The 25,807-nt window shown below is 41.6% G+C and overlaps 1 protein-coding gene across 3 annotated transcripts; it reads right to left on the bottom strand.

The window, feature by feature from the left end:
* Positions 1–25,149, bottom strand: LOC140279973 (serine/threonine-protein kinase TAO1-like). 3 transcript variants are annotated; one of them, XM_072375213.1, is made up of 22 exons: positions 24,472–25,149; positions 23,692–23,832; positions 15,050–15,308; positions 13,407–13,478; positions 11,787–11,888; positions 11,662–11,707; positions 11,416–11,512; positions 11,206–11,319; positions 9,711–9,802; positions 9,458–9,551; positions 9,173–9,254; positions 8,057–8,224; positions 7,634–7,840; positions 5,974–6,108; positions 5,556–5,792; positions 5,238–5,366; positions 4,617–4,700; positions 4,292–4,411; positions 3,965–4,204; positions 3,602–3,814; positions 3,169–3,351; positions 1–2,877 (listed from the first exon to the last, which is right to left on the bottom strand). In XM_072375213.1, exons 3-22 carry the CDS (start codon positions 15,179–15,181, stop codon positions 2,395–2,397), a joined length of 3,030 nt encoding a protein of 1,009 aa, XP_072231314.1. In that variant the 5' UTR covers positions 15,182–15,308; positions 23,692–23,832; positions 24,472–25,149; the 3' UTR covers positions 1–2,394. The 3 variants fall into 3 exon arrangements, with proteins under 3 accessions (XP_072231314.1, XP_072231315.1, XP_072231316.1); XM_072375214.1 differs by lacking the exon at positions 23,692–23,832; XM_072375215.1 differs by lacking the exon at positions 23,692–23,832 and having other exon boundaries at positions 24,932–25,149.
* Positions 25,150–25,807: the final 658 nt, after the last annotated feature.

The following is a 25,807-nucleotide window of genomic DNA, read 5'->3' as shown; positions in this document are numbered from 1 at the left end:
CCCAAGCTTCTTATAGATCTTTAAAAGACATCTAGTTATCGGTGTTACTAAAACATTTACTTTAGGCCTGAGAGTCTTCTAAAAACCATGAAGATCCTGAACAGACAGGGTCTATACTTGGGTATATTATAATGTCAGTACAACATAGCCAATGCTCAAGCAAAGGCTACACCTAACTACATCTCAAATAATGTGCAAAATCATCCTCTAACACTATCAAACGAAGTGTTGTAATTTACTGAAGGCAATGACCTAAAGTTGTGTTATCACTCACAACAGAATATCTGTAACAAGTTTCCGAACTCGCAGCTGCAAATAGGACAGTGAAAACTCAACGAACGCTCATTTGACTACCGCTGGTCTAAAGCCACAACTTTGTGCAGTTTTTACAACTCAATTTGTCTTTGATTTGCTTAGATTTCTGTATGTTCAACTTCAAACTATACAATATTAACATGTTGCCTGTACATTCCACCTCTGAAAATCCTACAATGCATAATCTCTGCATTTCACAATGTGACTTATGTATTTACTTCTCTATAATCCTCTTTTAGACATTTCCATATCCATAACACATATCCATTTCTTCTTTTCTTTTACTTGAGGAACTCTTCTGCAGTAGATCAGGAAGGGGGCGACGACCACCAAGAACGCTCGGGGGGGAGGAAATGAAGATGGAGGGAAGCGGGGAGATCGTGGTCAGACTGTGACATGGTGGTCTTCAGGGGTGAGACAGAGTAGGGTGTCAGACCGGGGAAGGTTGCAGGGGCACGGCAGCGGAGATCACAGCATCACCGCTCATTCATCCATCCATCCACTGAGACATTCAGCAGTCAACAACCGCCAGAAGGATGGAGAAAGCTCCTCCCTTCACTCTGTGTTCTTACATTTTACTTCGGAGACTTTCTCATTTACAACTTTCTGTTCAGTGTGCTGTTTTTCCAAAATTCTTAAGTTAAACTTTCCCTGCACATGCATCCATCAGCCAAAGTTACATACTTTTGACAGGAATAAAAATCAATATCTGTATGCATGTGTTTGTAAATATATCTGGTTAACATTTAGAGTGGGTGAAGGCCCGTGCCAAAGTGCAACTCACTGTCACGAGACCCTGTGGCTAAGCTCCATTTGAATAATCTTGAGGTAGGCCAACACACATGATTCAGGTTTTTCCTGCATCACGAAGACGCTGCCAAATTCCATCAGTTAATTACAGCAAATAGGTGACAGGTGAGCACCAGATTCCAAACTATTCAAATTCAGGTTAGGTACAGCTGAAAACTCACGGCTGTCGTGATGACTGTACTACCATGGCTACAGCATCCCTCAGACTGTCCGTCTCATGGGCAGAGGTCTGTGGAAACCCAAGAGCAGAGCTGATAGATCCGAGTGTACAAGAGGAATGACTACTTCTACTTGGCCATGTGGCATTAACTGACTCAACAGTGCAGTGAAGCTCTCTGGCACTGTAAATACTAAAATGTACGTTGGCACAAAAAGTTCTGACAAATCTGACTCTGTATCTCTCGCAACTGGCATCTTAACAGTCTCCTTTCACAGTCCTCATAACTCTCACCTCCAGGGACTGGAAACTCATGTGGCACTGAAACTTGAAAGCATGCAGCTTTTATGCAAACTTTTATGGGATTAAAGGCTGCATACTTTAAGCCATCTATGACATCCAAAGTCTTTGAACTATGACTATAAAGTGATCCCTTACCACAGGTGCCAACTTATGACTTCCATTCTCCCTCTCATTTCCTTCCCTACCCGTCCCGCATTGACCGTCATCCTGCCATCTCATTTACCTATAACTTTGCGTGAACGATAATACGAAAACATCTGGGTTTCAATCTTGAGCTGTGAGCGATTTGATAGCATCTAACGAGACTACTTTGTAAATGTTACTTTGAGAACAGCAACTTTTTGCAGAATACATCTTATTGCGCGACCACATCTTCAAACGTCCAATCTAGCCGACGTGTCAGTAGAACAATTTTCTGCAAGCTAACCACTCCGGATGAGCTCCATGGTGAATGTTCATGGTGTCTATGGCAACGGAGACTAACACAGCTTAAAACAAGCACATCAAACAGCCTGGCAGGCTTTAATAAAAATGACACTATCGCACCGTGGCACGCTGTAAATGGACCTCAGCTATCTTAGATTATTCTCAACTCTTTTGGGTTTCCTTAGAATGCTACCAGCAGTAGACTGGTACAAGAGAGCAGTGGTGACAGAAATGTACCCAGTCTTAGTACTGTGCAGTGTGTTATGAGAAATGACAGCTAGTGTTTGTAAACCTACGTGGTATGGCATGGTGTGTGTATGCAGTGTTACCTTTGAGCACAAGAATTTAAGACAAATATTGTGTTGCTTCTGTGTGTGCGCATTCTAGGTGTACGACAGGTGTGATCCGTTGGAGATCTGAGAGGTGATGCTGGCGCTCCTGCTCATGCCCTGTTCACTCCTCCCCCCTGATGACGTCCTCCTCATAGCCTGCGGGCTGTTCCTCACCCCTCCCGCGCCTCCCTGGCTATTCCTCTGACTCCCTCCTCCAGGATGGTGGAGGCTCCAGGGTGGCGGGCCCCCAGCTAGCATGGGGTGACCCCAAGGCTGCTGTGAGCTGGAGCCGCCCTGGTGGTGATGACTATGGTGGCCACCTCCTCCGGGCCAGTGACCTCCCCCCTGACCCCCCTGGCCTCCTCCACCCCAGCCTCCCTGGGAATCAGGAGTAAGGTTAGTAAGCACCATGTTGCTGAAACCCAGCCGTAGGGACTCTGAGTCGAAAGCCTCGATCTCTCGGGCCTGGCGCTCCAGCAGAGAGCGGATTCGCTCTAAGCGCTCGTTTTGCAGAGAAAGCATTTCCTCCTCAATCTGGGGAGGGAAAAAAAAAAAAAAAAAAAAAAAGAACTGTGAACAAATCACTCAAAAACACAATGAGGTACAGCACAAGTTAATAAACAATAATTCTATAAAAACTAAAAAGTTCTACTTTGGAAACAAAAATCAATCATTCGCTCTAATCATGTTAAATTCTGACTCTGAAATGATATGCAGTATGGGAATATGTCCTGTGATCAACTCAAGAGTTTACCATCTTTCCCTAATTTATACACACACATCCTGACATGAGATAACACCAAACGACTCCACAGACTGCCTTACTTTCTGCTCCAGCAGAGCCCTCCGCAGAGACACCCTCTGCTCCAACTCCCTCCTCTCCTTGTCGTGCTGAGCCTCTGTTTGCATCTTGATCTTGCTCTGATAGGCATTGAGCAGCTCCAGCTCCTGCTGCAGCTGCATCCTTAGCACCTGATACTCCCCCTCCTGAGCCTCATCTAACCGCAGCTGAGGGCAGACAAGTCAAAGAGGGGGTTGGGGACGGGACAAGCACAAAAGCACCGTCACGTTTGCTTTTGATCTAATATTAGTGAGATATGGAATGCATGAATTTTCTTGAAAACAAGAACATTTGATTTTGACTTTTCATTTGATGTTTACCACCTCTAAATGTTCAATTGTGTGATCAGAAATAATTAATGTTGGATATAGTTTTTATCTTTATTTTTTTTTTTAAACCTTCCCTCTAGGTACTTACAGCCTGTGTGGAGAGCATGTCATTGATGGAGTGATCATACTGCTCAGCCAGGATTGCCAGCTTCCTGGTCTGTTCCTCCTTCAGCCTCTTGAGCACGGCCTTGTGGTCAGACTTGGGTGTGGTCTCGAGCAGATGGTTCCTAAGAGCCTTGTACTGCCTGGTTTGGGTTTTACACGTCTCCTGGAACTGCTTCTTTATTTGAAGCTCCTTAGACTAAAAGAGTGAAACGAAGCAGAAATGGTTAGTGGGGGTTTTAAAGTTCTGCTGGGTTTTGTGTTTATGGTCTGCCACAGTGTCAGTTACAGCACAGCATTTAGGTTTAAAAAAAGATAAATTATATTAAAAGAACTATCGGATTTGTACCTTGAGGCTCTTGGGCTGCTGTCGGACCTCCATGACATGCTTGCGCCTCAACTCTCTCTCCCTCCTCTTATTGTATTCCAGCTGGTTGGTGAGTTCTGTCTGGTGCTGGGTTCGAATCAGCTCTGCACGGGCCTTCTGGATCGTCCCCAGGTGCCTGAACTCCAGCTCCTGCATTGACTCGTGATGCCTGAGCAGCATCGCGTGTTCAAGGTCCTTCTGTGTTTGCCGCTTGTTCAGCTCCTTAAAAGCACAAGAAAGGTGAAAGAGGTCAGGAAAATAACATACAATGAAAAAAAAATGTGTGATGGCTCTCATGTCTCTATGTACCTCTCTCGCCAGATCCTGCTCCACGTTGTGTCTGGCAATGAGGATCCTGCGTTTGAACCGCCGACACTCAAGCTCCAGGTACTGCCTTTGTCTCCTCAGCAGGTTGGCCTCCTCCTCTGCCTGAATTTGGAAAAATGACACCTTAACAAAACCATATAAACTCATACTACAGTATTCAAGAAGACTATTCAAATAAAGGTTTTGGCAGTGGAGCTGCATCGTAAGCCGTACTATTTCCAATTCTATTGACAGTAAAGTAATGATCAGCCTGAATTAAAGTCACCGCTTGGTCTTTAAGTGTGAATATTGACTAAGAAATGCTCACCTGGAAGTGTTGTATGTTCTCTTTCTGCTTCGACAGCCACTCCTGCTTCTCTTTTTTGGGAGTCGATTGGTTCTCACTCAGTTCCTGTAACACAAGCATCAATTAGGTTAATTCATTATGAAAAGGTGTCGCCAACACAGGCTCCAAGAACACTACAACATTTCATAACATCTTCATATTAAAAAAAGCAAGGGCAGGATGTGCACTTGCATATTTCCTTGAAGCATTTTTCTTGTTAATAAACTAAGAGTATGTGGAGCCAACTACATTTGGCTCCACATACAAATCTAGTTAGATTTGTACCAATTTTAAACTTAGTTCAAGCAACCCAAAGATATTGAGACTCAGGCCCACTGAATAACTCTTAATAGATTATGTTTTCCCAACCCAAACAGCACAGCTTTAAAGTTAAATTAAAGACATTTTTCATTCTCTACAACTTTGCTTATTTTCTTGGGCAGACGTGAAAAAAAGTCAATGTATGTACAGTGCAACAGGTTTTTACCTCATGTAAAAATCTAAAATACAGACATGTTCAATGAGCATTTAGTCAATTAGTTTAGTTAAAATGGTGAGTCATTATCATAGTTTGTGCACACGTGCAGGATCCATGTGTTTTACCTCTTTGAGCTGTTCCTTGCGTAGTTTATACTCCCGCTTCTGTGACTCCAAAAAGCTGCTGAGCTCCTTTTTCTGTTGAGCCTGAATGTGCTGCTGGAACTTCTTCTCATCGTTGGCAAACGTCTTCAGCTAAATAAATAATAATAATAATTTTTTTTTTTTTAAAGTAGTGACTGACCTCTTTTTTGTGCTTGTTTCAGTTAAAGGAAAATGCTTTGAAAAGGCTCCTTTTGCTTTAAATCCATTATCAGTAGGTTGTATGTTTTTGTTTGAGTTAACATTCCGTGTGTGCGTTTCTTAACACGCTTGTCTGCTTACATCTTTCTCCAGGGCTGCCTGGTGTTTTTTGAGCAGTTTCTCCATCTCCTGAGTGAAGTTGTTCCTCTGACTCTCCAGCTCTTTGTCCAGCCTCAGCCTGTGCTCATCCATTTCCCCTTTCAGCTTGTTCTCCAGGGCCATAAGGTGCTTCTGGTGTTGCCGTCTCATGCGTTTGTACCCCGACATCTGCTCCCTCAGTTCTGAATCCTGCTCGTGCTCTTGCATCTCACGGGTTACCTTCAAGAAATGGATGCAAGAAAAAATGCAATCTACATAGACCTTAAATTATTCTGAAATGATTAAATACAGAAATGTCACAATTACCCAAGAAGAGTTTATTATTTCGTGTGGCCCTTCCGGTAACAAGGCGACTGTGGAACTTAATTAGTAGAAGTATAATGCACGAAAAAAAACTCACAAGTGATGCTGTGCGTATGGTGGCAAAGTGCTCTCTGTTGCGGTAGTGCTTCCTTGGGGCCTGAGCTGGAGCTGCCGGAGGCTCAGTAGGTTGACTGCTGGCTGCCTGCTCTCCAGAGAGACTCTCTTCTTCCTCCTGGACAGATAAGAGAATTGAATAAACTTTTTTTTTTTCAGTTTATAACAGTGTACAAAGAAGCAGCCTTCAGGACCTCATAGGGTTGGGCAAAATCAATATTGAATCAATCTGATTATTTGGACCACATGGAAAACATCTGAATAGCACAATAGAGACAAGTGCTTCATTTGCCTTCTCTTCAAAGCCAGCATTAGCAGTTCTGTGTAGTTACTTGAAAGTTAGCACAGTTTCCTTGGAGACTAATGAATGTCAGCTTTAATGGTCGACAACAAGTGAAAGTAACTATGGGTGCTGCCATCCAGCCATACATCCATGGTCTTCCCCGGGGTTTCCTCCCAGTGGGACTTGCCTGGAACACCTCACCAGGGAGGCGTCCAGGAGACATCCTAACCAGATGCCCGAGCCACCTCATCTGGCTCCTCTTGATGCGGAGGAGCAGCGGCTCTACTCCGAGCCCCTCCCGGGTGACCGAGCTTCTCACCGTATCTCTAAGGGAGAGCCCAGGCACCCTGCGGAGGAAGCCTATTTTGGCCGCTTGTATTTGCAATCTCGTTCTTTCGGTCACTACCCACAGCTTGTGCCCATAGGTGAGGGTAGGAACGTAGATTGACCGGTAAATCGCCTTTGAGCTCAGCTCCTTCTTTACAACGACGGGTCGGTGCAGAGCCCGCAACACTGCGGACGCCGCGCCTGTCAATCTCCCGTTCCATTCGTCCCTCACTCGTGAACAAGACCCTGAGATACTTGGAACTCTTCCACTTGGGGAAGGATTTCTTTAGTGCTGCTTTAGATGAAATTAAACCAAAGAAAGACAGTCATGTTAGCCCAGTGAAACATGGAAATGGTTACATTTTGCACAGTTCAATCTGAAACAGTCCACTGAGTTGTGTGAAGTGTAAAGTTCTAGTCTACCGTATAAAGTATTCAAGTAGCAGAAAAACAAACCCGCTGCAGCACCAAAATAGAAAGTGTGAAGTGGAATTGTAACAATGCATTTTTCTCAAGATCTCTTGCTTCCCGGCATCACCCAGTATGACAAGACAGCCCGTGGCTGAGAGGAAATTATAGAAGCATTGGCATTTCATGACATGGAAAAGACAGGATAGACTGACTAGCTTTGCCAAAAACAACTGAAGAAAAGAATGTACCACTATGCCACAAATATTTTGCAAAGGTATCATCGCCCCATTTATACATGAAAAACTACTGAGATGGAGCAAATGAACAACTCAATAGATTACTGTTTCTGAACGATGTTGCACCTTGAGTTTATGTTGAGAGAAACGTTTTCATAAAAACAGAAATTTCCATAACACACTAAAGAAAAGAAAACGAATCAACTGAGATATAACTTCTTGACTTAACAGCAACAGAAATATCACAGCAGTTAAATATCTTGTATGAGACTGCTCTTAAAAAAAGAAACTAAGTGAAAAACACCAGATACTTCTATTGATTTAATAGAAGTTTAGAATGATCTAAAGTCCTTTAATCAGTGTAGTTTCAGTCCGACTTCACCCACCGGTTTGAGGTGTATGACGGAGCTGTTGGACATGACCGTGTGGTCTCCCTCCATCAGGTCCAGCTCACTGCGGCTGTCCTGGGCTGCCTCGTTCAGACTGTTGACAGAGCTGCTCTGAGAGCTGGCACTGATGGACATGCTAGGGATGGACTGATTACTGCCAACGCTATTCACCGTTCCTGTCCGACCGCCTCCTGACTCCAATTCCTGAAGAAGAGCGAAAAGAGTACAGAGAGGGACAGCAAAGGAGAGACAGAGAGAAAGAGGGGGAACACAAGAAAGACCAAGAGACACAGACAGACATGCACAAAAACCAATGTGTGCTTCGTTATTTTCTCTAAATTAAGTGGCAAATGCATTTGTATGCAAACACAAATCTTATTCTTGCACTGCTGCTTTAGTGCAGATTTTAAATCAACACACCTCGTCTCCATCCTGTGCTTCTGTGGTGGGCCCGTTATGAGCCTCCTGAAGGAGGATCTTCTTCATCTTGCGGTACTGCAAGTTATCCAGCTCTCGCACGGCATCCTTGGTTCTCTGAATAAGATCCATCAGCACGGAATCCGGACGTTCACGTTGCAAAAATGCATGCTGGAGTGAAGGATGATGGGGAAACAAGAGATGGACCATATTGAATAGACAAGTCATAAAGGGAAGAAAAGCAAACAAGTGAGTTTGAACATCAACAGAACACAAATAACACCCATTTTAGTGGTGCTGGAATTCACATTTATTTGATAGGTTAGTAATATCTCTTAAGATGAGCATTAAGAGGCAGAAAAACAACCCATAAGACAGCAATTATGAGGACATCAGTATCTGAAGCTGCTACAAACTGTAGGCAGCAAGAAAGAGGAAAGCGTCTAAGTTAGCTCTGAGTGCAACATTAGCTTTTAGCACCAGAGCCATGGATTTAAATGGGAGGAAGATGTGACCTGTTGGTGTGGGGTTACGGCCATTCAATGTTGTCATTCGTCTGACTCAAACATCAATGCTTTGCCTCATGGAGGGAAAAGCAAAACAAAATCCTCATCCTGTCTAGCTGATCAATAATACAAATTAAATCCTCTACTGAAAATAACAACTATAGCCAGCCTTTTTAAACTGCAGTCATCATTTGCAAGTCAACTGTAACACATCTGTATTGATTGTGTTCCATTTAAAAAGCCAAGCACACACCAGAATTCAATGGTTAAGATGGACCGGCGCTGCTGTGGACCTTACAATTTAAAGAAGAAAAACAGAATATAAGGTGTCCACACCCCATGGACATCTTCCATTAGGACCAGAGAGTCCATTATAGTGACAGCTGCAGAAGTCACATCACTACAGTAATTACATATGTGTTCTTTACACAAGAACAGTGTCAGTGCATGACTTGGTTGTGTGAAGCCGGAAGTAGAGGATGAGTGAATCAAAATAGAAGCTTTTGGGGGTCAGAGCAGTGCGCAAGCATCAAAGAGACATTTATCACTAGAGAGTTTGTCAGTCTCCCATCTTAACACGCTGACCTCGCTCTATAGCGTACAGTGCACTTACACCCAACATGTCATCAGAGTGTGGTCTGTCCTGGGGGATTTTCTGAAGGCAAGAATCGACAAAGTTCCTAAAGTAATCCGTCCTGCAACAGACAAGAAGAAAGAGTGTCAAAACTAAACAGACACCTGCAGAAAGGCCCTGCATCAAAAGGAAACATCACCATCTAAAGGTGTAAAATGTATGTAAAATGGGAACTTTGGCACAAGCCTCCAAAGTAACAATATCATCTTTACATTTCTCACTGTAACAATAATATAAAGATAGATATAAAGTGTGGCACCTCACCATTCACTGGACTGAAGTGTGGGGCTCTCATTCTGCGCTATATGGTATAAGGCACTCATTGCATTCATGTTAAACAATGGAGGCTTCCTCTCAGCTGGAACAGAAATGGCAGCAGTCAGTGTGTATTCACCATTATTCATTTACATGGTTGTAAATAAATGCAATTGAAGTAACCCTTCAATTGCAGGTGAAAACTATCTTTCTCAAGTTATCAGAAGTGCTAGGTTTACATTACAAGCATGTTCTCACCAACCTAATTCTATACAGGTGATCCCTAAAGACCAGACATCCACCTTCCCATCATACTGGCCTTCATCCATAGCTAGAATCACCTCTGGGGCCATCCTGGATAAAGTGGAATAGAAAGATAGAATGGCAAATAGAGAAGGTTGAATAAAATAAAATAATAAAAAAAGCACTCACTCACTCAGTTATTTCTTTAAGCCTTTTATACTGGTCAGAAAACACCAACACCTGCCAACATCGGGCAATTGAGCACAAGTGTTTAACTGGCATTCACTAGTCACAGTTATTCACTTGTATAAATGGAAACATAAAACCCATGTGCACATGCTGATTTTCAATGAGGGTGCTGTACTCAGGGCTGCAAGACAGGGTGTAGGTCACACAAGTTTTGTGACCTTAATATTCAAGTGGAGGCACTGAAACTGAGAGCAGCAACTCACTGACCTCCACGGGCTTATCAGAAATCGTGGTCCAAAGCAGGATGCAGGATACAGTGTAATGCCACCCCTTCATGTTGTCATGGTTCAAGGTTTGCCCCCCTTTCTGAGGTAATGGACTACTTATATGACTGATTCTGAATCCACTGTCCCCCCTAGAAACACTGTAAACTCGCTACTAGCCACACTATGAGTAATTCAATGTGCACATGGGCAGCACTTCATCTTGGAGCATTCATGTTGACTGGGTTTGTCGTCGACTCCAACAGAGAATTAACTTTTCAAAATATACATTTATATGGAGCAGAGCATAGTATTTTTGTTCAAACGGGACATTTTTTAGAGGGTAGTTAAGGGATTAAAGTTAATCAGCATTTAGTCACACATGCAAAAAATAATCCTGTGTGTAAGTAAATCTTTTGTGACCGCATCACTTGTTGATTTAAATGGTTGCTTAAAATAAGTCAAACTTTCTGAGGTTGCATTGGAGGATGAAACAAACCGACTGATTTATAAAGAACAGGTATTTATTCCATTTGTCATCTCTTAGTCTTATCTAAAAGTCTTGCCTTAAAAAATTCACCCATTTACATTTCAATTAGATCATGGTAAGTATTACTGTATTGCATTATTTTATATGTTTGTCTCTATCTGCTATTCAGTACATTTGTGTTATGCTTCATAGAATACACAATAGAATCGTCACTTTTTTTTCTCTTTAACACTGACATAACTATTCAAAGTAAATTGGGATTAATTGTGCAGTATTTAACTGAATCTTACACACATAAATATAAACTAAAATTAAAAAAAATTTGGTGCTGCCTAAATCTGATGTACAATAGATCACAGCAGAAAGGCATTTGAATACGTCAGGCAGGTTTTACCTGTGTCCTGAGCATGCAAATTCTTTTTACAGCCAAATCCATTTCATAAAGCAAAGCTTTTTTTCGTTTAAACTGGACACTCGATTAGATACTGCTTGGACAGTCAAAACTTTGGTTAGTTCAATAATTAACACAGACGCAAAAAGTGCTTTTCACAGTTCTTCTACTTTTCGCTCACCAATATGGAGTTCCCACAAAAGAGTTGGCAGGTGAGGCAATAGAGGCAGAGCCAAAGTCTGCCAGCTTGACTTGGCCAGGCTCAGTCAGCAGGACATTACCTGCCTTCACATCCCTGAGAGAGAGAAAAAGCATCAGAGCAGGGGTATATGTGAAGAGATGTACTGTTTACAGATGCTTTTTAAAACGTTGGTCATGTAGAATCCCTTGCCTGTGGATCATATTGTGGGAATGAAGGTAGGCCAGTCCTTGCAGAGCACCGTGTGTAATGGCAGCAATCTCCACCTCTTGCAATGGTTTTTTATGAACTGTATGAGAGAAATTCAGCCACAGCAGCCATCAACATCAGCTGATGAAGGCAAACAAATGTCTTTTTTTTTTTTTTTTTTTTTTTAAAGAGCCCAGATAGCATCACATGTCTTTTAGAAGAGTGTAAATTCTGTTTTTCTACACTCACCTTCTAGCAGGTCAGAGGCTGAGCCAAGACAGTACTCCATCACCAGCTAGAAACAAGGAAAATGTCAACACTGAATGCAGCACACATACAGGCAGGTATCTATGAGTTGCAGAGCGGTGACTCACCCATGCTGTGTGCTCACGGAGGTAACACCCTTTATATTCTATACTGTTGGGGTGACGGATCCTCTGTAGAAACTTCACCTCCTTGATAATGTCCTGCCATTTCTATTGGGTACAGAAGGTACTTAAATTGGGAAATGCTTTGCTTTACTTTCTGCATGGGGGGGGGGGGGGGGGGGGGGGGGGAGACGACGACACTACATGTGTGTGCAATCTTGTCTTTAAGCGCAAACACAAGTAAGGCGGTTCTGTTCACAGATTATGTATAATCTGATTATAGCTAACCTTAAAACCAGCAGCAGAGTGGACTGCAATTTGGACAACGAAAGTGAGCACAAAAGGCTGACCTTGTAAGAAATTTAAGGTTAAGCGATTATAAATAGAAATGCAACCCCAGAAAATCTTTATGTGCCCTTTCGCTACCAAAATCTAAGTGAAGGTGACCAGATTCTATGGTGCATTTTTCATGACGGTTTTTGGGAGACCAGGAAAAGAATCTTTGTTTTCCTTGAATCAGAATCAGAAATCGCTTTATTTTGCCAAATGTACAATGTACACAGGAATTTGACCTGGTAACAGCACCACAGAGCAATAAAATAACAAATTAGAAATAACAATAAAAATATGGTAGATATTAAAATATGGTAAATGAACAATATGTACAATTTGAATTAATTGGATTTTTCAGAATGAAATACAACAAAGAATGAAATCAACCAACTAGTTGACCAGGAGTATGCACAGGATGGCAGGAATGAATGATATAATTAAGTGATCTTTAAGTGTCTGTGGAAGTGGCTGAGATGTCCTTATTTAAGAGGGTGATGGTCTGGGGGAAAAAAAACTGTTCAAGTGCTTGGTGGTTTTGGTTCTGATGGACCTGAATGTTTGGATATCCAGTAATGTAATCCAATTAATGTAATTTAAAGGGGACATATTATGCAAAAATCACTTTTCAAGCTCTTCCACACGGATATATTTGAATTTGGAGTGCGTAGAACAGCAAAACTAGCAGCAAAACTTTTCCTAATAGAGGGATCGATACCGACCATCCGTGGTGACAGGACTGACGATGTAAGTGTGCTTTGTGTTTCTTTTGTCCAATTACCACGAGCTAATGCTAACCGCTAGTTCATGCAGGTACAAACGATGCTGAAATATATGATTTATACAGCAGCTTGTGTTATATTACATTCTCAGGGTCTGACTCTGGCTCAAACATATATAGTTGCAACGGTGTGTGTGCAGCCATGACCAGTGCTCAAGCTCAACTTGTCAAGAGGGGGGCTAAGTGTGCATTAGCAGCTACAGCAGCCGCAGCAACCGCTTCAGCTGCACGAAAATCCGACCGCCTTGCGCACAAGTGCTACAGAGAGCATACAGAGAGGGCTGCTGTGCTTGATCAGTGAGGAATTTGATCAAATGATTTCACAGACATGTCATCAAGGTGCCTCTGAACTGGTGGAAAATATAATTGTTCTCCTTTAAGAAATGCCACAAAAACTATCTTATAGCTAACGAAGATGAGCTTTTTTTCTCATTAATATAACAAATCTTTCTTTTTATCCCAATAGCTTTGACACTGCTTGGATAAAACATACCTTTTGACATTCTTTCTCTCACCTCATTAGACTGCTTTCCACTGTAGGACATCTTCTTAATTGCCACCACCTCATTTGTGCGGACATCCCGTGCCTGGGAAACACATTGTTGGTAACACATTTCAGCAATTACATGCATTGAAAAAATGAATCTCTGCACAATATTGTGATATAATGGGTGTGTTTTTTTCTAAACCAAAGTCCGAATCATTCAGAAATCTTAATTGTCAAAGAAATCACATCTCCTTTTTAGAGTTGCACGATACCCACGGTACCCCGCGGTACCAAATCGTTACGGTTCCTACTATATTAGAAATGGTACACGACAATACTACCGTGGATTACGATACTAACGGTGCCAGTTTCCGCGACACAGCGGCCGCCTCGACCATCCTGCCGGCTTCTCACCGCTTGCTACTCCCTTGAAAACAAACCGACACGGCAACCACTGCAACCGAACTACATAGCTGCTGAATGATTGGCTGTTTGCCTGTTACTGGTGGCCTCCGGGATAAGATAGGCTGTTTCCGCCTGCTTGGTCTGCCCATCTGTTAGCTGATTGGCTGTTTGTGTGTTTCTGACAGATGAACGAACTCCATGTGGACAGCTCCGCTTCGACAGAAACTTCAAAACTAAAGTTCTGTCTCGCCCAGACGCGTGCATAGCGGTCACAAACACGAGACAACACACACACACCATGGCAGAAGCACCGGGCTTGAGCGTAGCGCAGCATGCAAGTGGCACCACTAAAAACAAACTCCAAAAGCCACATTTGGAACTATTTGGGGTTTAAACCTGCTATTTTGGGTTGCTCCAAGACTCAGACGGTAAAGCAATAGACGATGGCCGTCCACTGTGCAGGCGCTGCCACCAAGATATAGGACCAAAAGGAGGCAACACATCTAACCTCATAAAACACCTGCAATGTCATCACCCAGATTTATATGTCGAATACCAGGTTAGTATTTCCCGTTTATTTTCTAATTGGCTAATATTAGGCTATATGCTCCGTGTACAGACTGAAGAATGAGAAGTTAAGATGTTAAAGCACCTAGAAAATACATAAAGATATAGTTTTCACAGGGAATCTGTTTATTGTATTTTGTCCTCTATGTTTTATGTTGGAGAAGAAGCATTATTGTCAAATAGATTTTTAAAAAAAGCAGTGGATTTGTTATCCTTAGTCGATTATTTATATTAGTATTATGTTTATCATGCACATAACAACATATGTAATTATTAAGTATTTATAACTTGTACAAATACATTGCAGTTCATGAAAATTATAATAAAAAAAAGGCCACAGTATCGCGATAATACACGGAACCGTGATACTTTGTCTGGTATAGTATCATGGTTACTTATTTTGGTATCGTGACAACTCTACTCCTTTTAAAATGATGAGATAAACTACAGTGACGACAGACATACTGAAACATAGTCTAAGTTGTATTTGATTCAGTTCTTAGCTTTAATTCGAAGTCATTCTGAATCACACAAGGACTAATATGAGTCACGAATTATATGTATTTACTAAACAAGTATGACTCACAACTGACAGTTTTCCTTTACATAACTGATCAGTTTACTGTTTAGCACCTACACTTCTGTCCATAAATAAACTAATGCGCATTTTGAGTGGGTGTAAAGATGTAGTTGCCATACAAAGTAGACCGCGCCAAAGCTGCCATGGCCAATCTCTCGGAGGTCAGAGAAAAGCTTCTCTGGGTCTTCCTTGAAGAAAAGCTCAGCCACCTCGGGATCCTTCAGGCTCCCTGCCCTTACAGAGGAGGGCATCCTGGTTGATGTAGTCCCTTATCACCCACACAAAGGGGACGGGACTATCTGGTTGCTGAGCTACACCACAACAGCTGAAGATTCATTTGCAGTAATGGATGAGCCAAAGGAACCTGCACATGGGCACCTGGATGGACAAAGAGAGAGATTGGGGTGTGAGCAACAGTAAGATGAAACACGCTCACCCTGCAGAGCAGCAACAAGATACAAGTGAGATGAGTCAACAGGCCGGAAAGGAGGCAAAAATAAAATGCTGTGATGCACTACCCATTTCCTCACAATGCAGTCGTCCACAATACCTCCACACTTTGCTAAACTGGCTGAAGGCAGTTTACTTCAGTGAGTTGAAATGTTGATGCACATTTGGCCACACCAAACAAGGTACCTTATATTTGGCTTTTTAAATGAATTCACTATTGTGTATGAGGGGCTATTATTAGGAATCTTGAAAAATAAGTTATAGTAAATAACAATTCCTCGATCGTAATACTGCCTGCCTAACAACAGCCACAGAAATATTTCCAACTCAATTTGTAATGACTGGTAAGACACGGGGGAGCTAAAAGCATCCTTCAAATGTGCCACAGCAGCTCTCCAAGTCCTCACAAGAGGCTATATTTTAAGCATTGTGATTCTCTTCCCAGGTTACACCCTTAGGTGCTGACACTAATACAACCAGCTGATTGCAGAGTCATCACTAGTGCATCTGTTCACATTGCTTCCACAATTAAGGTAGATCTGTCGGCTACTGGGTTTACAGATGTGGGCGATGCAAATTTCCCAGCTCACGGATCGATTTCATGTCTACTGCTATGAGGTGGTCTACAGTAATGAGGGTTGAGATGCAGGTTGATCAATTTAGACGAGAATTGTTCTCTAAACTGGATTCATCAATTTGCGCTCCACTCAATTCGTGTAACTCATGTAGGATTGTTATTTTGTATGTGCTCACATGCACTATTCTAAGCAGTCAACATGCTGACAGGATGTGACCGCATGTTTATGATGTACCTTACATCGCAGCTTGTTCTTTGCTTGTTTAAGTGAGAATTTGATCAAAAGAGCCAAAACTTTTGTAAACTCTTAAGGTGGTCTTAGGGAATAGTTCTCTAAGCTTTCTGAAGGTCAATCAATGGTTATCAATACTATCAATGGCTTGTAACTGGAAGATTTCATCGGAATGTGTATATCATACACAAAGCATTTGTTAACACTGACTCACAAATCATTCAAGCTTAAAAAAAGGGCACCCAAACTCAAGGAATGAACCAATCTTGTGTTGACGCATAAAAGACGACTTGGCAAAGAACAAACTTTAAATAGTATCTTCAGGCACTTTTTTGGGAGCAGCAAGTTGAAAAGATGTTCCTACACATCAATGACAAATGATAACACAGTTAAAACAGGCAGAAAATTTTTTTTGTCTACCAACAAGGTGATTTCCAAAGCACTATTAGCAGAAAGTAGCATATCTCAGCATGGCGTGCAGTGTGTCCTAAAAGAAGGACATAAGAAGTGTCAGGCCTAAAAAAAAAAAAAACTATCAACAGCAGATGAACATTATCTGAAAGTCACCTCCTTAAGAAATAATCCTGCAAAGACCCTTACACAGGACCTGTGAGATGCATCTAATCCTTCAGTTGATCCATCTACTGTTCACTGAAGCCTCATCAGAAATGGTCTTCTTCTTCTTAAGGAGGGGAAATAAGGGGAAAAGGCTGAGGTATGCCAAATGACATAAAAATGCAGTGAAAATCAGTGGCAACAGGTCTTAAGAAGTGATGAATCCTCCTCAGAACCTGAACCTCAACATTATTGAAGCAGTGTGGGATCATCTTGACAAAGAACAGAACAAAAAGCAGCCAACATCCACAGAAGAGCTTCGGGAGGTCCTTCAGGAAGCCGGGATAACTGTTCCTGAAGACTAAGCTTGTCTAAGAGGGTTCAAAGCTTTCTTGAAGAATAAAAGTGGCAATATCAAATATTGACTTTCAAGCTAGTTTGTTCGAGTGTTAGAAGTATTAGGAGAAGAGGTGTCTCTGAAGAGAGGAGTCTTCAAGGTAGCTGGGCGCTGACCCCACAGTCACTCTGGAGGGAAAGCATTAATAACCTGGATTTGATTGAGAAAGCCACGGGTAGCCAGTGGAGTTCAGTGAGCAGCGAGTAATGTGTTGTTTCTTGTGTTATGCAACTAAATCATTTAGAAAGTTTTGAGATTCAACTATCCAGCAACTATGAAGCAATGTAATTAAGATAGAGATCGATACAGCTTCCCGTTTATTAGATGAGGTTTGAAAAACCAACTCAAATCATTTGTCACATATCGCAATAGTCTGGAAAGATAGTTTAATAACGTATAAGAAAGCCCTTCATAAAGCTTGAACTGCATATTATTCATCATTGATAGAAGAGAATAAGAATAATCCCAGGTTTCTTTTCAGCACTGTTGCCAGGCTGACAAAGAGTCCGAGTACGAGCTCTGTTGAGCCATGTATTCCTTTAAAAGGGGAACTCCGGTATTTTTAAACCTTATTTCTGGCATGAAATACATTTATCTACTCACCGAGAACAGTTTGGCGAAAGTCGGCGTCCCTCAGGAGCTATATAGATAACTCGCAATAGGCATATATCCATATAACGGAGTGAACAGGGCAGGGATGATGCAGCCTCTAAATAAGGCATTATCTGTCTTTATTTCACCAATACTTTAAGAAGAATGAATGATGACGTGTACTATAGCTCTGTTAGCTCATAGGTGCTGTTATGTTGAATTCCAATTGGCTTGAATTGGACTATATTATTTAAGTGCCTTGAGATGACATTTGTTGTAATTTGGCATTATATAAATAAAACTGAATTGAATCGAATTGAATAGATATCAGTGATAAAGAACCGGCTGTACCAAAGTCATGTTACCATTGTAATGTCACGAGGTTTGTCTGGCTGAAGAAGTTATCCAGCTGACTGTGGGGTGGGGTCGGCGATGGAGTTAAACCTCTTCCATTAAGACAGACACACCCTTGAAGGACAACAAGTAACTTGGTGGAAAGAAGTTTAAAAAGCTACTGAGAACAAACTTGTAACATCACAAACTTCTTATTTGTTGGATTCTCGAGAGCAGACGATATTTTTTCTTTTTTTGTGTGTGCACGTCATAAAGCTTGAAGAGCTATGAGTCACTGCATGCAGACTGTATGGTCACTAAATCTGTTGAAACAATTAACACTTACTTTACAAAGGGCAAGAAAAGCACTTACCATATCATAACTTATAACAAAAATGCATCTTCTATAGCATCTCATTTTGAGTCGTTGATATAGAGTGCCCTATACCCCATTCTGTAAAAAGAATGGGGTCTGCCTTAATAAGGGAAAATGACTTATTTCACAGAGGTACGAGGATCTCCAAGACGGGCTGTAAACATGTCACTAAAACAACACGCAGTCGGTACATACATTTTTCATCCCACATTAACAGGCAGACTAGATCTCTCCGAAAGCGCTTGACCTGCGTTCAAGGGCTTCATTGATAGTATCTTAGGATGTGTTGCCAGTCCAGCTGATCAACATTTTTCAACAACACGATCTACACTTCACTGCATGTAACAGCCTTGTTTTACCATAGCAAGCTTTGTTATTTCAATCAAAGGATACTTGAGTCCTCCACTCAAAACGATTCACTTCCAAACTTTGAATATATCGTCTTACGCCTTGAATCAGCTTGAAATGCTGACAAAGCATCAACAGAATCAATGAGCAGGACTTAACAATGTTGGATAGAGTCCTCATCTTTTTCCAACTAACACAGGGCAGCATCTTCTAAAGAATGAAGGTGTTTTGTGAACTGGAGTAGATGGGGACTGTATCAGCAAACCTACTGTCAAAAGACAACTACTCTGCTTTCTCAGCTACGTCCGCCCCATGTGTACTGTGCAATGCAACATACCAACATTTAAAAGCCGACACTTGAACACAGATACAATAAAGATATGAAGTTATCATAGTTTCCCCAGGACAGCAGTGGAATTAAGTCATCAAAAAATAAAGTTGCAATCAGAAAAAAAAAACCCTTCCGTGTCTCATAAGATTTACTTGTTTATTTTACAGACATCGGCTGTTAGATGATGTCCGAGCCTCAAAGAGGTGGTTGTTTTCTGTCGGTTTAAATTAAATGTCATTCGAAAGCTTAATAATCTTGTGTTTTATTCTTCGAGAAAGAGTTTCATAATTTCAGGAATTTATCTAAAATAGTTTTTAAAAAACGAGCAATGGTTCTAAAACTTTTGACAGTCCCGTGCTGTAAACAGTGAGCAATAAACAAGACGGAGTATCAAAAGTGTCCATCTTCTGCTTTCAAAATATATTTTTTAGAATAAACTTACAAATTTGAAGTGGACAAGACGAGCTGAAGCTCGAAAAGCACAACTCATCTCGAAGTGAAGAAACTGATATCAATGTGTAAGCTGTACATGAAAAAAAATTATTGTTCTCCCAATGTCATATTCATTTAGAGGATATAGATCTTCTACACCATCTCTTTTAGAATGACTAATATCAGAAACTTGTCCTGTGGACATAAGTGGCTGCCTTGACAGCCCATCATGTGGAGTCTGGCCATAAAATGGAATTCCACAGATTCTTGCTCTTACTAATAAAGATCTTAGTTTCTTGCTTTGATTTTCAGTCGCAACTGGATAGGGATGTGAAATCGGCCCCGTCTTCAGATCATTCTATCGAGTGTAATTAAGAGTTAAATATTCACTACTCAGTAGCACAGATCAAAGGGCTCTGTATGCAGACATGTTGCTCCATGAGAAACATTTTTAAGTACACAGTAAAGCTCAGGTTCTAGAATTTTTTCTTTAACATCTTATGGCATTAAATCAATTCAAGATCGCGTTAAAGATTGCCATTTAAAAAAAGACCAGGATCGTCCCTTCGATCGCCGATCCGATCGAAAATCACTCCATCCCTACAACAGGGTTATCGGGTGAGTTGGCTTCACCAGACTTGAGTTGGACTGTGTGCACTATTCTAAAAATGTACACCCAATACAGCATTGAGGGGGGGGAAAAGGTGAAAATACAATCAGGTATTTATCTCTCCCTTTGTCACACGTTCTATGAAACAGCACACTGAGCACAAATTCACAAGAATAAATCTGGATGGGGTGAGCAAGACTGCAGGATGCGTGTCTGCACATGTAATTACCAAGAAGAACAGTGTGTTCAAGACAAGCACCGAAAGTTGCCTTGCGTTCTACTTGAGAAAATGGATTCTCTCCTGATGAATTATGTGGAACCAATTTCTTCTGCACTGTAAAATAACCAAGAGGCCTAATGAAGAGGCAACCAACACACAAAAGCTGAGTAGCAAAAGGTGTAGCACAGAGGAGGGGAGGCAGAGAAAGAAATGGAGGGGGATAATAAATAATCTAACAGGCTATTGATTCCCATGGTGAATTTCTCTTAACTTCGCAGGGTCAGTTACAGAGGAGCAACAATGGAGCATCCTGTGGTCAGTTGATTTTTCAAGAGCAAAAAAATACTGAAATTTCAGGAAAAGCTGATCAAATTCAAGCAAAAACACAGATGACAAATGCCTAACTTCAATCACCTGTCGATTATTAATCAGACACCAATGGTTTCTTACTAGGCAACTGCCCAAGGTCTTAAAAGCTACAACAGACTGATAAAGACTGGAAACACAACTGTAACAGAAGTTTATACCCAATGTTGAGTTATATATCATTTCTTTCCTTTGATACAGAGGTCTGCTGGCCTCTACAATAAACAGAATACTGGTTGAAATTACACAGAAACATATACAGTCATGGTACGAAATTCATGTTTTTAGTCATGCTGGCTGATGATGACACCCACTCTCAGAGTGTGGCCCCTGAATAATGTTATCAACCAGAACACCTGAAATCATCTGAGCGTGTACAGAGAATCTAGTGATCACTTTGGTTATTTTCATTTCACTTGTGCACAGATGCCTCAGCACTAAGCATATCCAATATGTATACCTACATACACACCTGTACAAACACACACACATATGTATGTATATCCTTTAATACATGAGCTTTCAGATTGTATTTTAACGTGATGCTTAATGCTGCATTGCTAAATACTTCAAAACAGAAATGCACTTTGGGGATATATCTTTGTAAACTAATCAGCTAGATGTAACTGGTCCACATCCACATAAAATACATCTTAGTTTCTCGCTGCAAAAGGTACCGATGCACCTTTACAACAACTTGATTTGAATGTTTATCCCCAAAGAGAAGCACGTCTCCACCTACAGCTCAGTAAACTTCAGAAATTATGCTCATCATCTGTTTACTTTTGCCGTGAAATAACAGCCAAACTCGGGTCTGGAAAGGTTAAAAGAGTTTGAAATATTAATAATAATGGTCATTGTATGTGCTGGAAACAGTCGATAAACTGAATGTGGTTACTGGATTACACACCGATCATTAGTCAGCTGCTCAATAAAAGCGACACTGCAACATCACAGCCTACATGAGCGCTGTTATCCAAATAGCTAACACACTATGTTTCAATCCCCCAAGATGGAGGGTGGGGTGTCTGTGCTGTTGCTTCCCGGACTGATTACAGATTGTGAACTTCCCTGAGTGGAGGGAGTGAAAACTCTCTCTAACAAATTTCAACAACAACATATCCCATTTTCTACTGCTATAGAGATGATGTTGATGGAAAAGAGGAATGAAGTGACCAAACACTAAGAGGATTTGAGCCATCCCATTTCTCTCACAGGGCTTCATTTACCCTCCTCCTGTTGAGATAAATGTCACAACAGTGACAACAACAAACTACCAAAGTCCATTTGTAAAGAAAGGAAAGAAAGAAAGAAAAATATTTGGGCAAAAAGAGATATCTTTGGCCAGACATAAAGGAGGCGAAACATTGAAATTCACAATGTCACCTTAGTGGATAAAGTCACTCAAATGAGGCAGAAAGGTTATGAGATGCAAGCGTAAACTGGACCTTTTTTTTCTTTTTAAATGAGGCCATTAAAAGCTTCAATTGATTTATAAGGAGGGGGAAATGATGAGACTGCAGAAAATAGGACTTATCTGAATATCTGAATAAACCCCAGAACTTTACTTTTTGTAGACATTTACTTTGTCGCGCAGAATGTTTCCTCGGTCTGCTAACGAAGAAAAACGGCCGTGCCCGTGGGAGCCTTATATCCCTTTTTCTCGGTCTGACTCCTCAAACATTTTTCTTGTTTTGAACTGTTGAGCAAGCCTCCAATAAAAAACTAAACAAAAAAAGGCAACCGAGAGCAACAACAAGTTTTACTTACTGTGAACAAATCCCATTAACAGAACTGTGTTCAAAGTCTGATTTAGCTTATTTGCTTGTATCATAGAGCTTCAAAATAGAGCTGCAGAAAAAGTCAGAGTAATAACTGTAAAAAGCTGTCTTTATGCTTATTAGGGGAAAGACACCACACACAAAAAAAGAATAATGTAGATGCCAATGCCTGCCAAATTGAACAGCACAATCAAAACCAGAAGATGACTGTTATATGATAAGAAGACTGTTATGACAGCTAAAGAAAAACACCAACACTGTTGCGTTACAAGCAAAAAAACAGAGCGGTCGGCGCTATGAAGACACATCAAATACAGTTGTGGATGATCTTGTGGAGTCAGTATTTGCTCTGCAGTGGCAGACTTTCACTGGCAGCCTTGCATGGAGACAAGGGGGAGTAGGGCAGGCTTGGACTCAGCATCTAATACATTTTTCCTGGGAGACACTTGAATCCATCACGCTGCCCATGTGCAGCACTCTCTGTTATAGAATTGGCACACAAGAAAAAGAAAAAAAATGTTTTGCCAGGGCTTCACTTCGCAGTCAATAACTGCTGCACAACTCTTATCATCATTAGCCTGCAGGTACCTCTGGTAAGTAAAGAGGGGGAGCTGCTCCAGCCTGTGGACACACTGTTGTTGTGGCAGGCATGCAGGCAAATGAAGGAAATGAGAGGTGCGCAGATCGACAGGGTAGAACACTGGAATTCGGGACAAGTGCCCAAGAAGATATTTATGATGACTGAGAGGTTAAGTCCTGTCAGATTTTTTAGATCAAGCATGTAGGCTGCACTAAAAAAAAAAAAAAAAGATAGGTGAACTCCTCATACTGCAGCGTTAACCCGACTGAATCCATAAATATACAGCTACACAGCACGTACAACATAAACCATGTGGGTGTACCACACGAGTTTTCAAGCTACTGACGTGACATTTGAGAGATCACTTCCAACACAGCGCATTGTTTTATTTATTTATTTTTTTGTTGGAGGGAGGGGGTTGGGGGGTGATAAATCGTCACGGTGCTCTTGCGTCGCTGTTCCATTGTGTCATGCACAAGTTAAGCGGCAAAGTCACAGATAAGCCAAGCAAGAAATGTAGCTCGCCGACTGGCAGCCAGTGTTACGCAATATCAACACAGAAAGCTGAGGAATGCGACTCACGTCAGCGCACAAAAAACACCCATCAGCAGCCAATGGCTCGGCTCGCCGCTTTCACACGACAGTCGGACAGACTCTGAAGCAACGATCGGTCCAACTCCCCTGGCTTCTGCTGCTTGTAAACACAATGCCAGGCCATGAAACCTGCGTGCGACACAGACACACACACATATATATATAGGAGGCAGCTTGGCCGATGTCATCTGCCGCCACACGGCCACCTATTCATACAGTGTGTGACTCATGATGCCCCTTTGGGATAAGGAAACTTCCCATTCGGACACCTCTGTAGTGGAGCCTGAATTAGCGCTAACGTACCGCTACTACGGACAAAAACAAAAACGAGGGAGTGGCACTGCTTACAACGATAGTTGCATAAAGCGGATTAGCAAGCAAACGCATCTAGCTAACACTTCTTAGGTGAAGCAATATGTGTCCATTATTGACATCGAACCACTCTCGATTATGCAACCAAGGCTTACTCTCTGTAAATCATTTATATCCATTACGGATATGTCATAATGACATTCAAAATTAACACGTTTATACTGACGACTGGTCACTGAACTTGCCAAATTAGGCAAACTGAAATCTTTCGATGAGACAGATCATACAAGTTGAGACTAACTTCTGGTTAGCAAGCAAATAGCCATATATCTGAGTAGCTAGCTCGCAGGCTTTAAATCAAGCCCCATCACATCACGTACCACTGGACAACTGAAAACAAACAAAACATTCGTTAGCGAACATTGGCAAAAAGGCTGAAGTTAGCAACCAACTCACCTGGCTCCTCACAGGCTGAGACGTGGAATGTACGCGGCCGATTAATCCAGTTGCCCTGACCACAGCAGCGCAAGGTGGCTAAATCACAGGCAGGCAATGCAGTCCAGAGAAATCAAAGTGTGAACTCGCTAGCTCTTAAGGTAGCAATGCTAATTTGCTAATCTAACAGCATTATTGCCCAACCCAAAACACGAACAGTCTCGTTGAATTCAAGTATTCCCAAATTTTACAGTCTCGCACAAACCGTCTCTTGTTATCTACGCTGGCTGGAGCATGAATAATAGTTTAAATCGACAGCAGGCTAGCTGACCTGGCAACGACTGCTAAGCGTTAACTGTCACAACGAACTGGCAGGCAAGCGGACTGCTGGTCAGCTCGCTAGCTGCTAACGTAAGCAGCAGCTAGCAAAGTTTCTCTTTTTGATAGGCAGTTCCCTAAAAATGGCGGCGAAGAGAATCACCTAACCTCCACCGTGACAGAAGCACATGAATCTTCGGGAAAAAAAATAAAATACAGAACAAGGACGAAGCTTTTTATCCGGCTTGAGATCAGACGTTTGGTAGTTTTGTATGGCTTTGTTTCAGATGACTGGATGCACCTCGCAGAGGAAATGTTGCCCCCTCCCTATTCTGAGGGTAAAACACTGCTGTACGGTCCACCAGATGAAAGCATCGATGTCTGTGTTGACGGTCGTACGTGGCTTTCTCTAACAAATTGGTTGTGGTACACTTAATTGCAGTAGATCATATGGGACTGGGCATTCTCTTCATCTTCTCCGTGTGCGTTATCCTTATGCACTTTCAGACACTGAGCTCGTAACCTGATTAACTGTTTCGGTCTTAATCTGATCTCTACTATAAATAGAAAGACAGTCAGCTCTCAAACAAAGTTAAAAAAAACTAACTGTTTATATCGCAGGATCAAAGCTGATGTCAGGGAGTATAGTGAGGATCCAGGCAACATTTGGCCAAAGACCAGAGTCCATGGCCTGTGTGTGATTTTTTTTTTTTGGGGGGGGGGATTAAATGAGCTGCAATTTATTTATTAACGTAAACAAATATACGGTTCAAAACTGCATAGTTTGACAAATAAGTGCAGCTTGAATACCACTAAGGCCCTCTTATGACCTACAATATAGTTTTGTATCATAAGGAGTGTTGTTCAATAGCAGATACATGGTGAGAATACAAAAAAAAAAAACACAGTAGCTGCTTAACAGTGTTTAAATTTTTCACATCTTATTGACCATGTTGTGTTTAAGCCAAGAGAGGATAGGAACCAAAAGAGCTTAATGTGACATCAAGATATGCATGACTCTGTATTCCAAATAGCTCAC

Source organism: Leuresthes tenuis, unplaced genomic scaffold, assembly GCF_036924035.1.
Source record: "Leuresthes tenuis unplaced genomic scaffold, fLeuTen1.0.hap1 SCAF_21, whole genome shotgun sequence".
In the NCBI taxonomy this organism is placed as follows: Eukaryota; Metazoa; Chordata; class Actinopteri; order Atheriniformes; family Atherinopsidae; genus Leuresthes; species Leuresthes tenuis.
Note: the sequence above shows the minus strand (reverse complement) of the source record. Positions and strands in the feature narration are given on the sequence as shown.